We start from the raw sequence: 16,810 nt of genomic DNA, 5'->3' as shown, positions 1-16,810 counted from the left end.
TTTCTGAGTCTAAATACCAACTTTTCAGACTTCTCTGCTAAAACAAAAGTTGGAAAAAGCGTAGATTTACAAAGACTCTTGCTATTTGTTTCTTTGGGAAGAAGAGGTGCTGAATATACCTGTTGAACTTTCATTACCATTAATAGTTGTTTTTCCTAGGTCCGTTTGAGGTTTTACTCTTCTCTACTTTATTTGAGGAGATTACTTCTTAGTAACAGTGTGTCAGAAAAGTAGCTTCCAAGAGAAGTATATAATAGTCTGCAACTTAGAATTTTATTAACTGTTTTCCAAGCAAACAGCTAATGTTTTTATATAGTAAGAGAAATAGGTTTATACATGTTAAAAACAACCATACAAAATTACTCCTACAGGGAAATAAACGTGGTGGTTTATAAAACTGAGTATTCATCGTTTACATGGCCGTTATTGCTGTGCCACCTCTTAAACAGAGAAATACACAAAACTTGGTATTCAGATTGTTTCCTGTTCTTTTTGTCCCTTCAGCAAAGATAGTGATCTTTGAAATGCCATGGATAATGAATGGTGAGTTGTTTGGTGGTTTTATTTGTTTTGGTTTTTTAGATTGTGATAACTCTTCAAAATTAGTAGCATAAATAGGAATCTTTTTTTTGCTCTGCGTAGATACAGCTGAATGATGGAACTTGTTAAACATGCATCTTTAAATCTGTTGATTTGTAGGTTGCGTAAGTTTCTTTTTTTTTTTTCTTTCTTCTACCATTGTATTTTGTACCTTGATAAATAGTCTATTCCTTGAATGTTTCCAACTAATCTTCTCAAAGCTAGGTCTGCTAATGATGTAGAAATAATGGACATCTGTACCAGCCAAAAACTAGAATATACAACTTAAGGTAGATGACTGACACTGAACACTGATATTGTTACATATGTTTTGATGTTTATACTTCAATAATTCAATTATAATGCACAGGAGAAGCATGGTATTCTTGTATTTTTCACAGATGAATATGTATTTTTATGCTGACTTTTCATTTTCCGTATATTCATATTTTACCATCACTGAAATAACTCTGGTATTTGAAAGTACTTTGTAGATCTATACAGTTGTCTTTTAAAGCTGCAAAACATTTCAACTAGGAAGAGTGTATATATATCCCATATCTTTTCACTTTTTTCTTTTATTTGAAAATAAATTTTATTTTGCCCCTTAGTGCTTCCTGAATGAAATTCCAAGACAACAAAGTTGTCATTTGTTAAATTGAAGATAGCCTTTTAAAGAAAGTCTGTGGTTTATCTAGATTCATCTATAGAAAAGTATGCATCTATAAAATGTTTTCTCTATAAATAATATTCTTGCACTGTTTCTCCCCATTATAAAGATATTTTCAGAGTAGGCCATGCTGTATCTTATGGGATGTAGCTAACTTGTGTTCTATAAGGGCTACCAATAAATACACTGCAAAAAACCCCTTCCTGACAACTTACATATATATATATATTTTTTTTTTTTTTTTTTTTTTAAAGCTGCTTTTAAAATTGTGAAGGGTTGGCTTGGCCCAGAAGCAATAAGCATGTTAAAGTTCACAAACAAGAGTGATGTACAGGAATACATCAATGGAGAGTATCTGCCACCTCACATGGGTGGAACTGTAAGTATATTAACAATTCACGGTCCTTTTGTGATAGCTTGAGAGACACCTATATAAATTATGTATGTAGGGTTGAAAGTTCACACTTCATGGATGTGAAATTTCTTGAAATTGTTCTGCAATGATAATTTGTAGATCTGATTAATATATAATAGGTTAACTTCATAAGAATTTGATATCTGGCAATCTTCAGTACAGAAATATTTTGTCTGAATCATTCATCGTCTTTCAAGTCGTTGGAAACCACTTAGACTTTAGACCTCTAAAAAAAAAAAAACCCTCCATTTTAAGTGTCATTCTTTCTTCTACTCTTTTTTTTTTCTCCCACCTGATGAATTAGAGATTGTGTTGTTTTATGAAACAAGTCCTGTGAACAGAAAATGGGTTTCATGGCCCCCCGAGAGTTTTCATCCTCCTCCAAAGCTATGATTCAATAGAGATCATCATACCGCAATTATTTTTCCTTTGTTGTCTCTAGGGCTGCATTTCAAGATGTGGCTGTAAAAGATTTTTTTTTTAAGACCATGTTAAGGCTCCAAAGAGTGTGCTGCATTCCAGTATTACTTTAATAGAACCTGGATCCTATTCTAGAGCAGTCTAAATAGCAAAACAGCACAAGCATCTTGTACAACATTTCATTGTTCACAAAACTAGTGAATCAGTTTGCATGATCTTCATCACAGAACTTGTAGAAAGAGGATGTTTTCCTTCAAAATTATTCTTTGTCTTGAGAAAACATACTTGCTTATGGGTAGAGCTCTCTTGAGACACCTTTATTTAACTCCCTGCTGGTACCATAGTTTGGAAACTGTGGGCATGGCCCAAGTTTGTTTCACAGGAGGCAAAGCTGGGTTATTTTCCTCCTCTTCTGGAAAGGCTGGCAGACTAATTCAGTTTCACTGGGATTTAAAACTGTTTGAAAAAGCAGTAGGAACAGAGATCCCTGTTTAAACACTGTTTCTAACATTAGCGTAATAAAACTATTTTGAGAATATTAAGAGAATTTCTAAATAGCAAAAACTATGTGGTTTGGGGTTGGTTTTGTTTTTATTGGTCTTCCAATGGAAAAGCTACTTTTACTGAAGAAGCGTTGAGAACTTCATTATGCTGCTTCTATACTACTCAGGTGTCTTGAATATTGGTCTTTAAATTGACTTGGCATTTCAAAGAGTGAGGTCTGGGTTGCAGGATATGTTAAAGGTCTACACACAAGGTTAAACCTGAGGGACTGTTTGGGGTTGTTTCCTGAGACATTCAAAACCCACCTGGACGCCTTCCTGTGTAACCTCATCTAGGTGTTCCTGTTCCGGCAGGGGGATTGGACTAGATGATCCTTTGAGGTCCCTTCCAATCCCTAACATTCTGTGATTCATGGTGTGGGGTTTGTTTGTCTGTGTTTGTTTGGTTTGGGTTTTGTTTGTTTGTTTGGTGGTAGTTGGTTTTTTGTGTGTTTTTCGGTTTGGTTTGGGCATTGTTTGGGCTTTTTTGTTTGTTTGGTTGGTTGTTGTTCTTTTTTCCAAACCATGGGTATTATGAAAATAAAATACAAAGAAAAACTGAAGTTTTTTGTCACTTTTGGAGCATTTTTTAGAAATAGCTGTCGGAGGTTCTAAACCTCATTTCCTAGAACCAAGAAAAAATCTTCAGCATTGAGACTCTGAATGCTGATCATCGATAGACAGATATTCTAGTTCTGCTGTGACTATAAATAACACCAGTTGTTACAATTTAGTGGCTTCATTGGATGACTGTATTTATTTGTTTATTAATGATGATAATATATAAAATAATGGTAGTGTGAGCTTTGTGCACAGGAGTCCAATTTAAAATGAATAAATGAAACAGTGAACAACAAAAAATTGGTAGTATTTCCATTAAAAATACTTGAGAAGGCACTCCTCATCCTCCTAAATAACCGGTCCTTTAAAAATCTCCTTATGTTTTAGGATTCTTTCAAGTACAGTTATCCTCCACTGGTTGATGATGATTTTCAAACTCCTCTATGTGAAAATGGGCCCATTACTAGTGAAGATGAGCATGAAAGTAAAGAAGAGATAGATGCAGAGACCAAGGAGACTGGGGAGCTGAATGAAGAACAAAGCCTTAATCAGAAAAAGGTATCTTAACTCTGAAGGCTGAGGCAAGACTAGTTAAATGTTACAAAGTGGGACAGGAAGCATATAAATTTTGTTTCATGTTTGGCTTTTGGGTGTTTTCCGCCTTCCAGTTTGACAAAAGAACCCAGTAAAAATGAAAATTATACTTTCAGTTTCAGTCTTGCATCTTAGTCTGTGAAGCCCAGGTTATGCTTCTGAACGAGTTAAATGTGTGCCAAATATTTAGTGTATCTCTGGAATATAGTGAATTGTACAGTATAATTTAAAATTTTTCTGGTTTGGTTTAGTTGGTTTATTTTTCATCTTGAGGTATCTAGTGGTGTACATCTGAAAATACATCTCGTTTTCTCAGATGCTTAAGTCAGTATGTACATGAGAAAATACTAAGTTAGATATTTATACTTTACTGAATGTGAATGTGTTTTCTTAAATTATTGATAAAATCTCAACATACAAAAGTGTTCATTTGGTCTCAGGAGAAATAATATCCCTAATCTATTGATCTAGTTCTACAATATAATCTTCCTGCAGTGATATTTATCCAGAAACATAGTTATTTTACACAAGTCCATATGAGGTGATATTTAGGAATATGCAATGATAGTCAGTAGAAAATAGTAGAAAAAATCAGAATGCTTTATTGTGCTTCCAGTTTCATTTACTGTTCTAAGTTTTTGTCAGAATAATTTGAAACACAGCTTACTTTGAGTAGTCCAACTGTTCTTTGCAACTTGGCCAGCTATTCAAAAGTAAATTATTTCAGTGACCTTAAGGTCAAAAGGAAGCTTTATGTAACCTTGGTGACTTCTTGACCATTAGACTTGGAAGCTTCTTTTGGTTGTAGCACAGCTCCCAAAATTTCATTGTCAGATATGGAAGAGTGGAGAATTCCTGTTCAGTGCATGAGTTGGCTTTGGTGCTTAATAGTCTCAGTGCTTGTTTTTCATTTACTTGGCTGACTTCAGCTTCCTACTTAAGGTGTTTTGTTTGTGGGGGTTTTTTGGGTGTGGGTTTCTTTGGTGGTGTGTTTTTGTTTTTGTTTTTGTTTTTTTTTTTTTGTTTTCACTCTTAAAATAATGGGTTTTGCTATTTTCTCTTATAATCAAGTGTAATCAAGGTGCTATTTAGTCCTTTCAAATGAACTAAGACTGACATTTGTGGTCATCATGTATCAAATGATCTTAAGGCACATATAAGGCCTTACCTTTAACACACTTTAAAAATTTCAGACCATATCTCATTGTTGGTTCCGTTTCTGTAAGAAGTAGACTGTTTTGCTTCAACTCGCTATTCTTTTGGTCACATCTTTAAGAATAATACTTGCTCTTTCCGCAGCAAGTACACCATTGTTTGCTTCTTCAATGTTATGTTCTTTTCCAAAATGTTTCAGAAATACTCCCTTATTTTCTCAGAAAGGTTGGCATTTCCTGTTTCTAAGTTGTTGTTTTCTTTTTTTTACTTGACTGTGTCTTATTAAAAAAAGAGTATTTATATTAAGACCAGCGTTCAAACTAACAGATTTCAAGTGATCTGTAAGATATTGTCTTCATTATTTACTACACTACCAGTCTTTATGTGCAGACTTTTGTCATCACTAAGATTTCATCTGATTTATTTTCTGTATGTATGCTTCCTCTTGTCCTATAGAAGGGCCCGTTTCTTCCCACAAAGTAGAGGGAGCCTTGAGTGGTAAACTCAGTAAGTGCCCGTCCTGTGGATGCTTCCACCTTTAGTGTGTGCAATAGTAATATTTTCTCTGGTAATTTTAATTAGGTTTATGTAGATTAAAGCCCAACACATAACTAGTGCAGTCTATTTACACACTAACCTATTACTATAATTGTAATTATTAAAAAAAAATAAAGTTGCTGTGTGTTTTCTTTTCATAAAACCGGTTTTCTCCAAAGTCTTGTGTTCCTCTCATTCCCATACTTCAAACTTACATAAACTTAATTCTCTTTATGTCTTCTCTCTGTAGAGAGAATAAAATAGAATAAAGACAAGGCTAAGGAAACTGTCCAGCTAGCTGATCTTGAGTCATGGTATCACTTATTATTTCAGTCTCCTGTATTTCGCTTTCCTGGCCCATTTTGCACTTAATTCCAGAGTTTTTTCATTTTTTTTATAATAAGATGTCCAGGCCTGTTGACATATATTTTCTTGATGTAATAGAGGAAGACCCTCAGAACCTAAGATATCTGCAGTTTTGGATGCACCAATTCAATCAGCATTGTTTCTTTCAAGTTCTCCAATACTTCAGAATTCCATCTCAAAGCAGTGGACATCTGTTTAGCAACTCTGCAATACAATGAAGTGTGGGATTGTTATTGTGTTTGCTATTCAGTGTTCAGTGATTGTATTTGGATATCTGTTTTAATTTAAAAGTTTTGCAGCGGCAGAATAGCATCAGTGCTTTATAATCTTAAATATTTCAAGAACAATAACTTGATCTGTCTGGAGTGTTCAAAAATTGGGTAAAATACATGGAAAAAAGCACAAGTTTTGTTTCACGCATGTTTAATACATTATGTAACTTCTATAACAAATAATTTTATTCAGTGAAATTCAAGCAGCTTCAGGGAATAAATACATATTAAGCTTGGTCTGCAAGATATAAATTGTTGAAATGAGCCTCCTCGTATTCTTCTAAATACCTGCATAAGTCTGTAACTTGTGTAACCCAGGTTTCTAGTTAATCATTATAACTGTCCTTTTTACTCAGATGAATTCTATAGAACAAATTTCCAAATCAGAGGAAACTGACAAAACAGAGAACAAACCAAAAAATGCAAAGAAAGCATTAACCACTTTTAAAGGACCTTTATTACATATCAGGTAACAATTTATATATATATTTTTTTTTTTCAATGTGCCTTGGACATTTGAGTACTGAACTAGTTGGTTTGCAAAATACACAATTTTTTTTTTTTCAGACTCTTAGAGGAAAATAATTATAAACATCCTTTTAAGAATGATTTTTACAAAGTTTGGAATTTTTCTTGTTTTATGTCTTTAGGGAATCCCTGGTGTCCCCATTAGTAGGTGTGCATTTCACAGCATTGTAGAAGCATTTATGGCTTCATCTGTGTTGAGAAACCATCATTTGATTTAGTTAAATCTGTGCCTCTGTATAATGAGAGCAGTTGTTTGACACTGATTGCATTGGCTTAAGAAAAAAACAATGTATTTACTAAGACAGCTTTTGCTGTTAAATCTTGCTTGAATTCCTTTAAGGTGGTGGAAATGTCTACACTAGTAGTTTGCACCAGTTAAATGTTACCGAATGGGTCCAATTTATTTTGTGTGGGAAGTTCTCTGTGTAAATGGCATATCTGCTCAGAAGATTTTTTTTGTCATCCAAGATGTTTACATCCTGCAGATAATCTGCTTTTTATCATTAAACTAGGAAAAAAAAATCAATTAGCCAATATCGATTTTTCTTTTCACTGCTTTTCAGGTTAAGGTGCTTGTTTAGAAATTGATTTAGATGTGAACTTTCATTTTCACTTTCAGTTTGCTATTAGATGAATGAAGAAAATATCTAATTTATAGGTAATTCCTTAGATAATTTTGTAAGTTCTATAGTGGATTAGTTTTGTAATGAATTTAGATAATGACATGGTCATTAGCATGAAAAAATATTTTTGTGTCCAGTTTTGAAATGCAAATTATCTTTATAGTACTTTGTGCAAAAAACCCTCCTCTGTTTAGACTTACTTTCTCATATGGCAGGACAAAGGCAGAGATTGCAGAATTGTGATTAATTTTTAAAAGAATATTTGAAGTTTTTCTGTCTCTATGACAAAATCTGCTGTGTTCTTCTATCGACTTAAAATAGAAAAAAAAAAAAAGAAACAAACCTAAAACAACAAAGAACCCAAGCAAAGAAAAACACCACCCAGCCCCCCTGCCTCCCCAGCCTTTTCTCTATTAAAACATTCCAAGTTCTACCATTGGAATAGAGGTGTTGGAGTTCATGTAAATTACATGAAAGAGTAAACTTAATCAAGTATAGAGGTGCTAATACTTGTAGTCTTGTTGTCATGCAAAAATAAAATACTAATGTCTCCATCATCCTTGCTGTTTGGTGTGGTTTTTTATTTTTTTATTTTTTTTTTAGTAAATTCTTGAGAGTATGCGCAGTTGATGCTTTTTAGTAATATTCTAGCTCTGCAGAAACTAGAACTAGTTTTTATTTCCCTGGAATCTTTCTTAGGACACTGAAGTTTTAGAATTGATAATATATAGTCCCATGTATAACTATTTGCAGCAGCCTCTCTGAGAAACTATAAGCTCTGCCAGTATAATTACCGTGTATCCTTGCTGGTGGCAGCATTGCCCCATGAAGGAACAGCCTGTAGCCTGATTGGGAGGCTGGAGCGCAGCAGCTCTGACATCATGAAATCACCAAGAACCAGCAGCATTTCTGTGCCTCTCACTGTGCTTCCTTGGACCCCTGCACTGATGAGTACTTGTTGGCTCTGGTGTATGACCCAAGCTGGGGTACCCCTTGCAACAGGACAAGGGGTAATGGTTTTAAACTAGGAGAGGGGAGATTTAGGCCAGACATGAGGAAGAAATTTTTTACAAACCTTCCAGCCTAAGCTATTCTATGATTCTACTTGTGCCCCTCTGTTTCTCACATTTGTAGTCATACTCACCTAGTTATCTGTCTCTACTGGTGTAGACATTTGCATTTGCCTTGCATACCTTACTATGAAAGCCTGGTCTTTATTGACCTTCCTCCTCAATAAATGAAATTGGAAGAGTTTGCTTGAACTTTCTGACAGAAGACTAGCTTGTGTTGTGTATTTTCAGATAAGAATTGCTGGTGGATGCTGAAACGGTTGCCCACCGTGCATCAGAGTAAAGATTAAAATTAAAAAGTGTAGGTGTTCATTTAAAATAAAACACCCCACCCTCCCAACAACTACACACCACCCACTTCCAGCACTATGAGACTGGTTGATTTGACAGAAAACAGTCATACAGCAGTGACCCTGAAGCCCCATTTCTTGTTTTGTAAATAGACATGGTGGTGGAACAGGAAAGATCAGGTTCTTATGGAACTGCCCTTTCCTTGAGTTATTTTTGTGGTTTGTTTTAATGCTAGTTAATGCTTTCCTGTCTCATTTGTGGTTCATCTTGCAATTACTGCAACACCCAGCGGCAATAGCACAGTATTAAGATAACCAAAATACTCTGTCATTACAATTCTTCCATTCGTTGCTGTTGTTGGTTACTTAAGTTGAGAATTTGGGAATGAAAGAAAACCAGGGAGAAGGGAATGCAGTTACCCTGTTAATCTTTTTTAAACCCATCAGTTTCTTGCTTTCTGCCTCAGTACGCTTCCCTCATCCCCACCAAAAAGCAGAAAAAAATGATTGTCATGTAAGCTGCCTAATGCATTGCAAAACACAGGCATGCCCCCACCCCACTGTCACCACTGGATGACTCTTCTAGACTTGCCGTACAGCACCAAGGATTTTTCTTCTCAGCTAGTACACTGGTCTAAGTGAGAGGAGAAAGGAGGATTGGTATAATGTAAGGAGATCCAACTAACATGAAATTTGCATTCTTAAAAGGGGAGAATGGGAAAAGAAGTAACAGGGTTTTTTTGAAAAAGGCTTTCTGTTAGAGCAATATGCGGTTCTGTGATACTGTGTAGTATGGCAGTTCTTTGTGTACTCCTGATGTAACATATTGAAAGAAGTTTTTCCCTTGTTACTTGAGTTTCCTTTCAACTGGTAGTATGGGAGCATGCCCTGCTTCTGACCTAGTAGTGTTCATTTGAATGCTTCTTCCAAAATGAGTTGCGTTAGTTGGATATGGTTTAAAAGATTTCATGCATGACTCTCCTAATTGCAAAATAATATTAAAAACAAGCAATAACTTTATTTGTGCGTGTGTCCCCAGAAGTATGTGAAGACTGACTCATAAGTACAAGTGAATTTGGCCGTGGTGGTTGAAACGATTGCCATTTGCAGATATCTGCCTGCTCCTGTTCTGTGGGCACTATACTCATTACAAGGATAGACGTACAAGATGGAAATTACTCCCCGTTTGTGACACCTTATACTCTTTAATATTAGCATAAATTAAAATGAATTATGCTTCTCCCATAACATGCTGCTCTAAGATGCAGTGGGTGAAGGGACTGTATATACATGTTTGCTATTCCTGCTGTTGCAGATGGTCACGGTCTTCCAGATGGAAGAAGTCAAGGGCAGTAACAGCTGAATCAGCAAGATCTGCTTGTGGTCACGAGTCAGCCCTGAACTTCACTACAAAATTTCTGCATTTTGTTTTCACAGCTTTTTTTAATTAAAAATTGTTTATAGTGACTGTAGCTGCAGGGTTTAAAGTATTTATTTTCTTCTAGGTGTAGTCGTTTTATTTTCTATGATATGTTGTAAAGATAATATGAGGAAATTAATTATTGTTAAATTTCTTATTAGCCCAGCAGAAGAACTATATTTTGGATCCAAAGAAACTGGAGAGAAAAAATGTTTGATAGTTCTCACAAATGTCACTAAAAACATAGTGGCTTTTAAGGTAAGTATTTTATGTGTGGCCTGGTTTATTTTACTAAATGTGTAACTTTTTCTTGTCTTAAGTAAGGAGGAAAAATACTGATAAACACACTTTTCAGTCTAAACTTTTTATAATTCTATTGTGATGTTTGAAGCAGATCAAAGAAATCTTCTGGCTGAATTTATACCAATTGTGTACCACCCCAAAGGGGATAATTAGTAATACCAATTTTTGGAGCACTGACTGAAAAAGAACTATGGTGATGGTTAGTTTAGTGAGTGTCTAATATTTTCCAAAAAAGAAAGGCTTGAATATTGCAAAGTGATCTTTTTAAAATTTTTCTCATTTTTAAATCTTGGCTGGGAACAAGTTAGTAATGCTCTAAAATGATGCAGCTCCATCTGCAAATGTCCCTATCAGAGGAATGAATGCAGTTATGTTTTCTTCAGAAATACTGAATTGACTTGCGTGTTGATTTGGATTTCTACCACATCTTTTGTGTTATCAGTACACACAAAAACCTGAAGTTTCTATACTTTTGTATTAAGAATTTTAACAGATAGTTAGTTTGATGTTCTTGGTTCTTTTAAAGTATATATATAAGAAAAAAAAATAGCATATAGTAGAAAAGAAAGAACCGGTTGAAAGGGTAAAATACCAGAGTCTCATTACTCCTACAAAATAAAGTATTTTAAAGACTGTGTGTATTATCACGTCTTCATATTTAAGCTTTTAGGAATTTTAGTTATTACAAAATGAGGACAGTTATGAAACAATCATAGTTTGTGAATGGATTTGCTATATGCGTGCTTGGTGTTGTTTGTTTATAGGTGAGAACAACTGCTCCTGAAAAATACAGAGTTAAACCCAGCAACAGCAGCTGTGAACCTGGCATGTCATTGGATATAATAGTCTCTCTTCATGGTGGTAAGTGAAATCTTGAATAGAATTTTTAAGAAGTCTGGACCAGTTTTACAGGCTGACTGCTCTTGATACTAACTTTTGTATGTGCTTGCTGGGGTGTAAGACTGACTCATGCATGGCTACTCGACTGTTGTATGAGAGTGTTACTATTTGTAAAAACACATGGATGTCAGACAGCATTTGAAACTGCTTGTACTGATTTACTACAGTGGGAGTTAATCTGTGGTAAGTCAGTTTCCTAATTTGTTGCAAGGACAGGTGAATTTGCTGGAGAATACGTTCTTTACAACATTGTGGGTTGTCCTGAATTGTTCAGATGAAACTAGTTCTTTTGAAATTAAACTGTAGAACATTGGAAAGACTGTAATCAAAATTATTGAGTTTTAGATAATTATTTCATTAGTTTTATTTGTAGTCAATGTCCTATGTCCTGCAATAAACAAGCTCTCATTTTAAAACACTTTTGTTCAAAAATGCTTCTATACGCTTTGTAATATTGTTATTTTATCCAAACACAGTTTTGCTCTTCTTTTTCTTTGAGAGCAGGTTTTGCAGCTTCTCTGCAGGATCGTTTCCTTATAATGGCAGCAGAAATGGACCAGCCTTCTGGAGCAGGTGTACCAGAACTGACTCAGTTTTGGAAAGAAGTCCCTAGGACCAAAGTAATGGAACATAGGTGAGCATACGGTTTTCTGTTAACGTGGGGTTTTTTTTGGCCGTTATTATCGAGCAGATTTATAACACTTGCATATCATAATCAGTGAAGGATTCTCCAAACCCAGTTGTATGGATATTGGTGAGGCTTCTGCTGTGTTTTAACTGATAAGAGGTGGTTTTAATGCATAAAATGTCATGGTATTCTGTATGTGCTCTTCTTTTTGTTGTCATTAGTGTGCTGATTAAGAGTTGAGTAGAAAAAATGTGAATGAATGTGACAATACATGTGGCCAGTAGATTTTTTTTTTTTTTTTAATAGGAATGTGCCACTTGAGTTTTCAAAAAAAAAAAAAGAAAAAGCAGCAAGGGAAGAAGACATATCAAATGCAAAACTCTTTTCTAGACAAAAAATATTCCCTTTCTGCTACAGAAAAATCATCATTTTGTAGAAAATTTCTGTAAAACCTATCGCATATTCATATGTGTGTTTTCAATAGTGAAAAAATACCATTAGGAGGATATGGTTCCCCATACTCTCTTAAATATGTGTGTTACTCTTCTCCCTCATCTGTTCACGTCTAGTTGTATCACTAGTTGTATCACGTGTTTCTAGGAAAAGTTCATTGTAGTTCTTTCATTCAGAAGTCTTAGAGTCGTGATATCAAAATGCTGTTTCACCTTTTAAAAGAAAATAATTTGACTGTATTTTTACTTTAGATTGTTCCTGGGTTTTGGGGTCTTTTTTTCAGCTGCCTTTACCTCCCGATGGCCAAAATTAACATGGAAAAAGTATTTTTGAGACTTGATGCCTAAGTCTTGCTCTATCTTTGCTTCAAATGCTTATCCCTTTCTTCCCTGTTAAGGTCACTCATAAGATGTAGATTTTGCTTAAGCTTCCTTGCATAAATATTGTAATTTTTTTTCAGACAGACCCTGAAGCAATAGGGAGAGATTATTTGATTGCGTTATCACCTGTAAAGTGTGCCATGTGCATACATTACTGATGAAAACAAAACTGACCTTTATAGTAAAACTAGATTAAAAGTAGTGAAGAATATAATTATCGTTTGTAGTATATGCACAAGTACATCATTTGAGGAATCTACTTAGATTTTTTTACACGTATTTGTCCCTTTTTTGTTTTGTCTTGCTAGAGAAGTTTTAGCATTTCTCTTTCCTTAAAACAGAAAAATGCTCAGCCTCATTCCCTTACTAATTGACTTGCACATTACCAGAGAAGCTTCTATGGTATTTTATAAATTGCATAGGATTCCATTACCTTCAGTTATGCTTTGAAATTCTGTTCCTGCTTTTTCAACTGTGGAGGAGGTGGAGTACATGAAAAAATGTTGTTGCTAAGGGTTAAAATGGAAAGGAAACCTTTAGATTTTGTTTGCTGTTCAATAGTGTGTTGTGTCTCCCGTTGTAAGTGTTTGACTGAATAATCCAGTGCATCCTGTGCTATGAATTTAAAATGAAGAAGGTATATTTTAACTAAACATGCAGGTAATTTTGACTTTACATTTTGACATCTTTTCATATAGAAAGTAATCGTTGGACTGAGGAAGCCTTTTCAGACTATCGTTGCAATAGTAATTTAGAAAATTAATCAACTAAAACAGATGATGAAGCGCATATAATAGCTGTTAGATGGACTGTTTACTGTTAATTACACAACGTTACATTGAATTTATGGTTTTTGGTGCACTTTTTTTTCCCTTTTTACAGGCTCAGGTGTCATGTTGTAGAAAGTAGTAAGCCTTCTTCTCTGACTTTAAAAGAGAATGCATTTAATACTCCAGCAAAAACCAATGAAGATTTACATATACAGGTAATAGTGTATTCCTCTGTGCTGAATATTGAACAAAATTGTAAAATATCATAGAGGTAAAAAGAATTTGTACTAACCTCTTTGGTACTTTGTAAATTACAGTACTTGAAAAGCTTAGCAGTTGAAAGTAACTAAATCAGTGACAGTGATTTAATTATTTTGTCAAATGGTAATGGTTGCATAAAATACTACGTTCAGTGCTGTTTGCTCATTCCTCTTGTGTATATTACAGATCTGGGATATCAGCCTCAGCAGTATCTTGTGCTTCCTAATGTAAAGATGTCACTTGCTTGATACAGGCAATAGGAGCTATCCATAATTCTTGAGATGTGAAGCTCCTTTAGTGGAAGACGTTCCTGAAGTGTGTGTAGTAATCGAAAAAATATCACTGAGAGATCATTAAGAGAGGTCTTTACTGTGCTCGTTGGCTAAATAGCTCTGAGTTAACAAGTACTTTCAGGTGCAGTAATTCTAATTTAATGAAACTGTTTCTGTTTTCAGCTAACTCGTTTACTGCAAATTAATAGAAGACTTCAAGAGCAGATCGATCGCTGCCTCTGGTTCCAGCAGTTGTCAGTTGTTTTATCATTACTGTCAGTTACTGTGGTTGCCTTCTGCTTCTACCTGTCGTATACCCAGAGAAGCTAAAAAGAACTCCTGCGTGCTGGACGTGCTGCCTGTTGTGGCTGGTTGGGATGGAAGGGTTTGCAGTGCTCTTCTCAGATTCTAGAACTGCCAAAATGAGGTTTGTGAGTCCGCAACAGCAAACAATGATACAACTTGTTGGGTGAAAGAAAGAATGACCAGCAAAGGAAGAGGAAAAGAATGACCGGCAAAGGAAATTACTGAAAGTTGGAACTCAAAACAGGGCATGAGAAAGATGTTAGAGCTGTTTTCCCTGTGCAACTCAAATACTACTGAACTAGAGGAAAGAAACCAAATACAATATAATTTAAAGCTGTCTAGGTTTTTTGCCTCTATTCATCTATTTTAAATAAAATATTTCATTTATTTTTATCATGTTCATTCTTACATCGTGAATTACTCTCATAGAAGGTGCAAGCAGTCAGCTTAGTGTATTCTAAAGATTAACCTGTTCATTCAGGAAAACTTACAGAAATTGTGTAGTATAGCCAAATTTTTTTATACAGTCTATGTACATGCACAAGTTAAGGAAGATATTTGTTGTTAGTCATTATTTTAGTAATTCTGGCTCATTGCTTTAATTGGTTAAATTCCTTATTTCTGTGCTTTTTCTGAATGAAATGTTATTTAAAATAACACATACACAGCTATATTGACCAGGAATATAACCCTTGTTTGATTCCAAAGATACTAATGAAATAATGATGAGACACTATTCTTGTTCTCTTTTTTTTCTTTTTTTTTTTTGGAAAGCAACTCTATGCCAAATTGCAGAAGGAGTGTGAGTTGACTTTTGGTGACCTATTATTGGTTCATAAAAAGGCGAGTGAGTAGTCAGTGTAAGAACTTATTCTGAGATGTGCAATATGCTTAAATTACAGATTAATTTATGAAAGAAGTCAAGTCAGGAAGATTAAATAATGTTGAAGGCAATATAGATGTGTTGTATCTGCCATTTCTCAGAAACTGTTGTGGAAATGGTGTATGAAACCAGTGAGAACTTACGCTAAACAGAATTCTTTGTACTCATTGCTGTAAATCTGTATATTAAAATGATAAACACTTAAAAAGAGACTGATTGTATCTTTTGTACATTTAAAATGTTAACTCTTGATGAGGTCTAAAAATCTAAAATTGTTTATGAGAATTAATTTTTGCTACAAATTGGCTTTGTAACAGATCATTTAGTTTTGTCTGCTGACTTCAATAGATGATAAGAGATTATTGAGGAAAAATAAAGGTCATATTCTGCTTCTGTGTTTTTCCTTACAGTATCTTGTCAGTGTTTTGTAGAGATAGTATCATTTTTAGGAACAAGACAAGGGCAGTTTAAAAAAAAAAATGCATTACTCAACTGATGAACTAATAAAGCAGCAATATGACTACTAAAAAATTACCATGTGAAAGGCAAGTCTGAAGAACTGTTTGGTGCAGAGTCTTCTCCCCTCTCTTAATTTATATGATGTTTTACCAAATCTACGTTTTCTTAATTTTTCACTGATCCAATTTCTGTTCAGTTTGCTTCTTGGTATTTTGTTTTCTAAATGAGTTGGCAACTTAAATTGTTCACTGCTTACTATGTAGCTGTTATTTATGTTATTTTCATGTGCGTGAAAATGCTTTGCTTCCAACCAAGTGGGTTATTGTCTTGTTGAGAAAGGTAACGAAGTAACTTGTAACCTGAAGAGAATAATAACCATGCTATTAAAATGCCAATTCCTTAATTTCAGTGATTGAATAGCACTTTACTATAAAATTGCAAGAAATATATTCTTAGAATCTTTGCCAATATGAATATTTTAATGTTTTGGTGCTTTCATATATTTTCAGTATTTTATTACTATGTTGGTATTTTCTTTGTATGATGAAACAGATGAACATCTTTTCTATTTTAATATGTTTTAAAAAAATACTGTTACAAAATAAATATGAGGAAATATGTAGTTGTGAATGTTTAGTCTTTTAAAAATAGCTACATCTCCTGAGGTTTTGGTTCTCTTGTTAGTTTTTCGGTACTTAATATGAAGGAGGGGGTCAGTGTGGTAATGAGTCATAGCCTGTCATATAATAGAAGTTGTGATGATACTTGTCAGACAAATGTAAAATAGATGATCATGAATTCTTAGGCAGAGTCCTTAACTTAATAAGGTAGCACATGATACTGACATGTAAACACTACCATGGCAGAAATGAATCAAATCCACACAATACAAATATATGTGTTTATATATATATAACTGTTATTTAAACATCACACATTAAATGAAAAAATACAAACAAGAAAAAAAGGCAAATTATCAGCACTTTTTCTTAAATGGAAGTTGACAGTATCTACTTTGTATTTTCCTTCTATGAGAACTTCATTATTTCTATAGTCATAAAAACATCGTGACCAAAGAGTATTTTCCCGGTCTTGATTGTTAGTTTCAAGTTCTGGTCGCCTACACAGATTTCAGACAGTCCATTTTGGAATG

General features: G+C 34.3%; 1 protein-coding gene across 4 annotated transcripts in view; it reads left to right on the top strand.

Moving 5' to 3' along the window:
- The window catches only part of MOSPD2 (motile sperm domain containing 2), a 33,535-nt gene extending 17,284 nt beyond the window's left edge, over positions 1–16,251 (top strand). For 2 of the 4 annotated variants that reach the window (XM_071812828.1, XM_071812823.1), the window contains exons 6-14: positions 505–543; positions 1,504–1,628; positions 3,575–3,745; positions 6,468–6,580; positions 10,204–10,300; positions 11,110–11,206; positions 11,750–11,879; positions 13,589–13,691; positions 14,193–16,251. In XM_071812828.1, coding sequence (XP_071668929.1) covers positions 505–543; positions 1,504–1,628; positions 3,575–3,745; positions 6,468–6,580; positions 10,204–10,300; positions 11,110–11,206; positions 11,750–11,879; positions 13,589–13,691; positions 14,193–14,339 — 1,022 coding nt within the window. In that variant the 3' untranslated portion in view covers positions 14,340–16,251. The remainder of the gene's footprint in view (positions 1–504; positions 544–1,503; positions 1,629–3,574; positions 3,746–6,467; positions 6,581–10,203; positions 10,301–11,109; positions 11,207–11,749; positions 11,880–13,588; positions 13,692–14,192) is intronic. The other 2 variants (XM_065859300.2, XM_065859292.2) reach the window with 1 other exon arrangement.
- Positions 16,252–16,810: the final 559 nt, after the last annotated feature.

The sequence above is a fragment of the Patagioenas fasciata genome, chromosome 1, assembly GCF_037038585.1.
Source record: "Patagioenas fasciata isolate bPatFas1 chromosome 1, bPatFas1.hap1, whole genome shotgun sequence".
Lineage (NCBI taxonomy): Eukaryota > Metazoa > Chordata > Aves > Columbiformes > Columbidae > Patagioenas > Patagioenas fasciata.
This window is presented reverse-complemented; position numbering and strand designations above follow the sequence as displayed.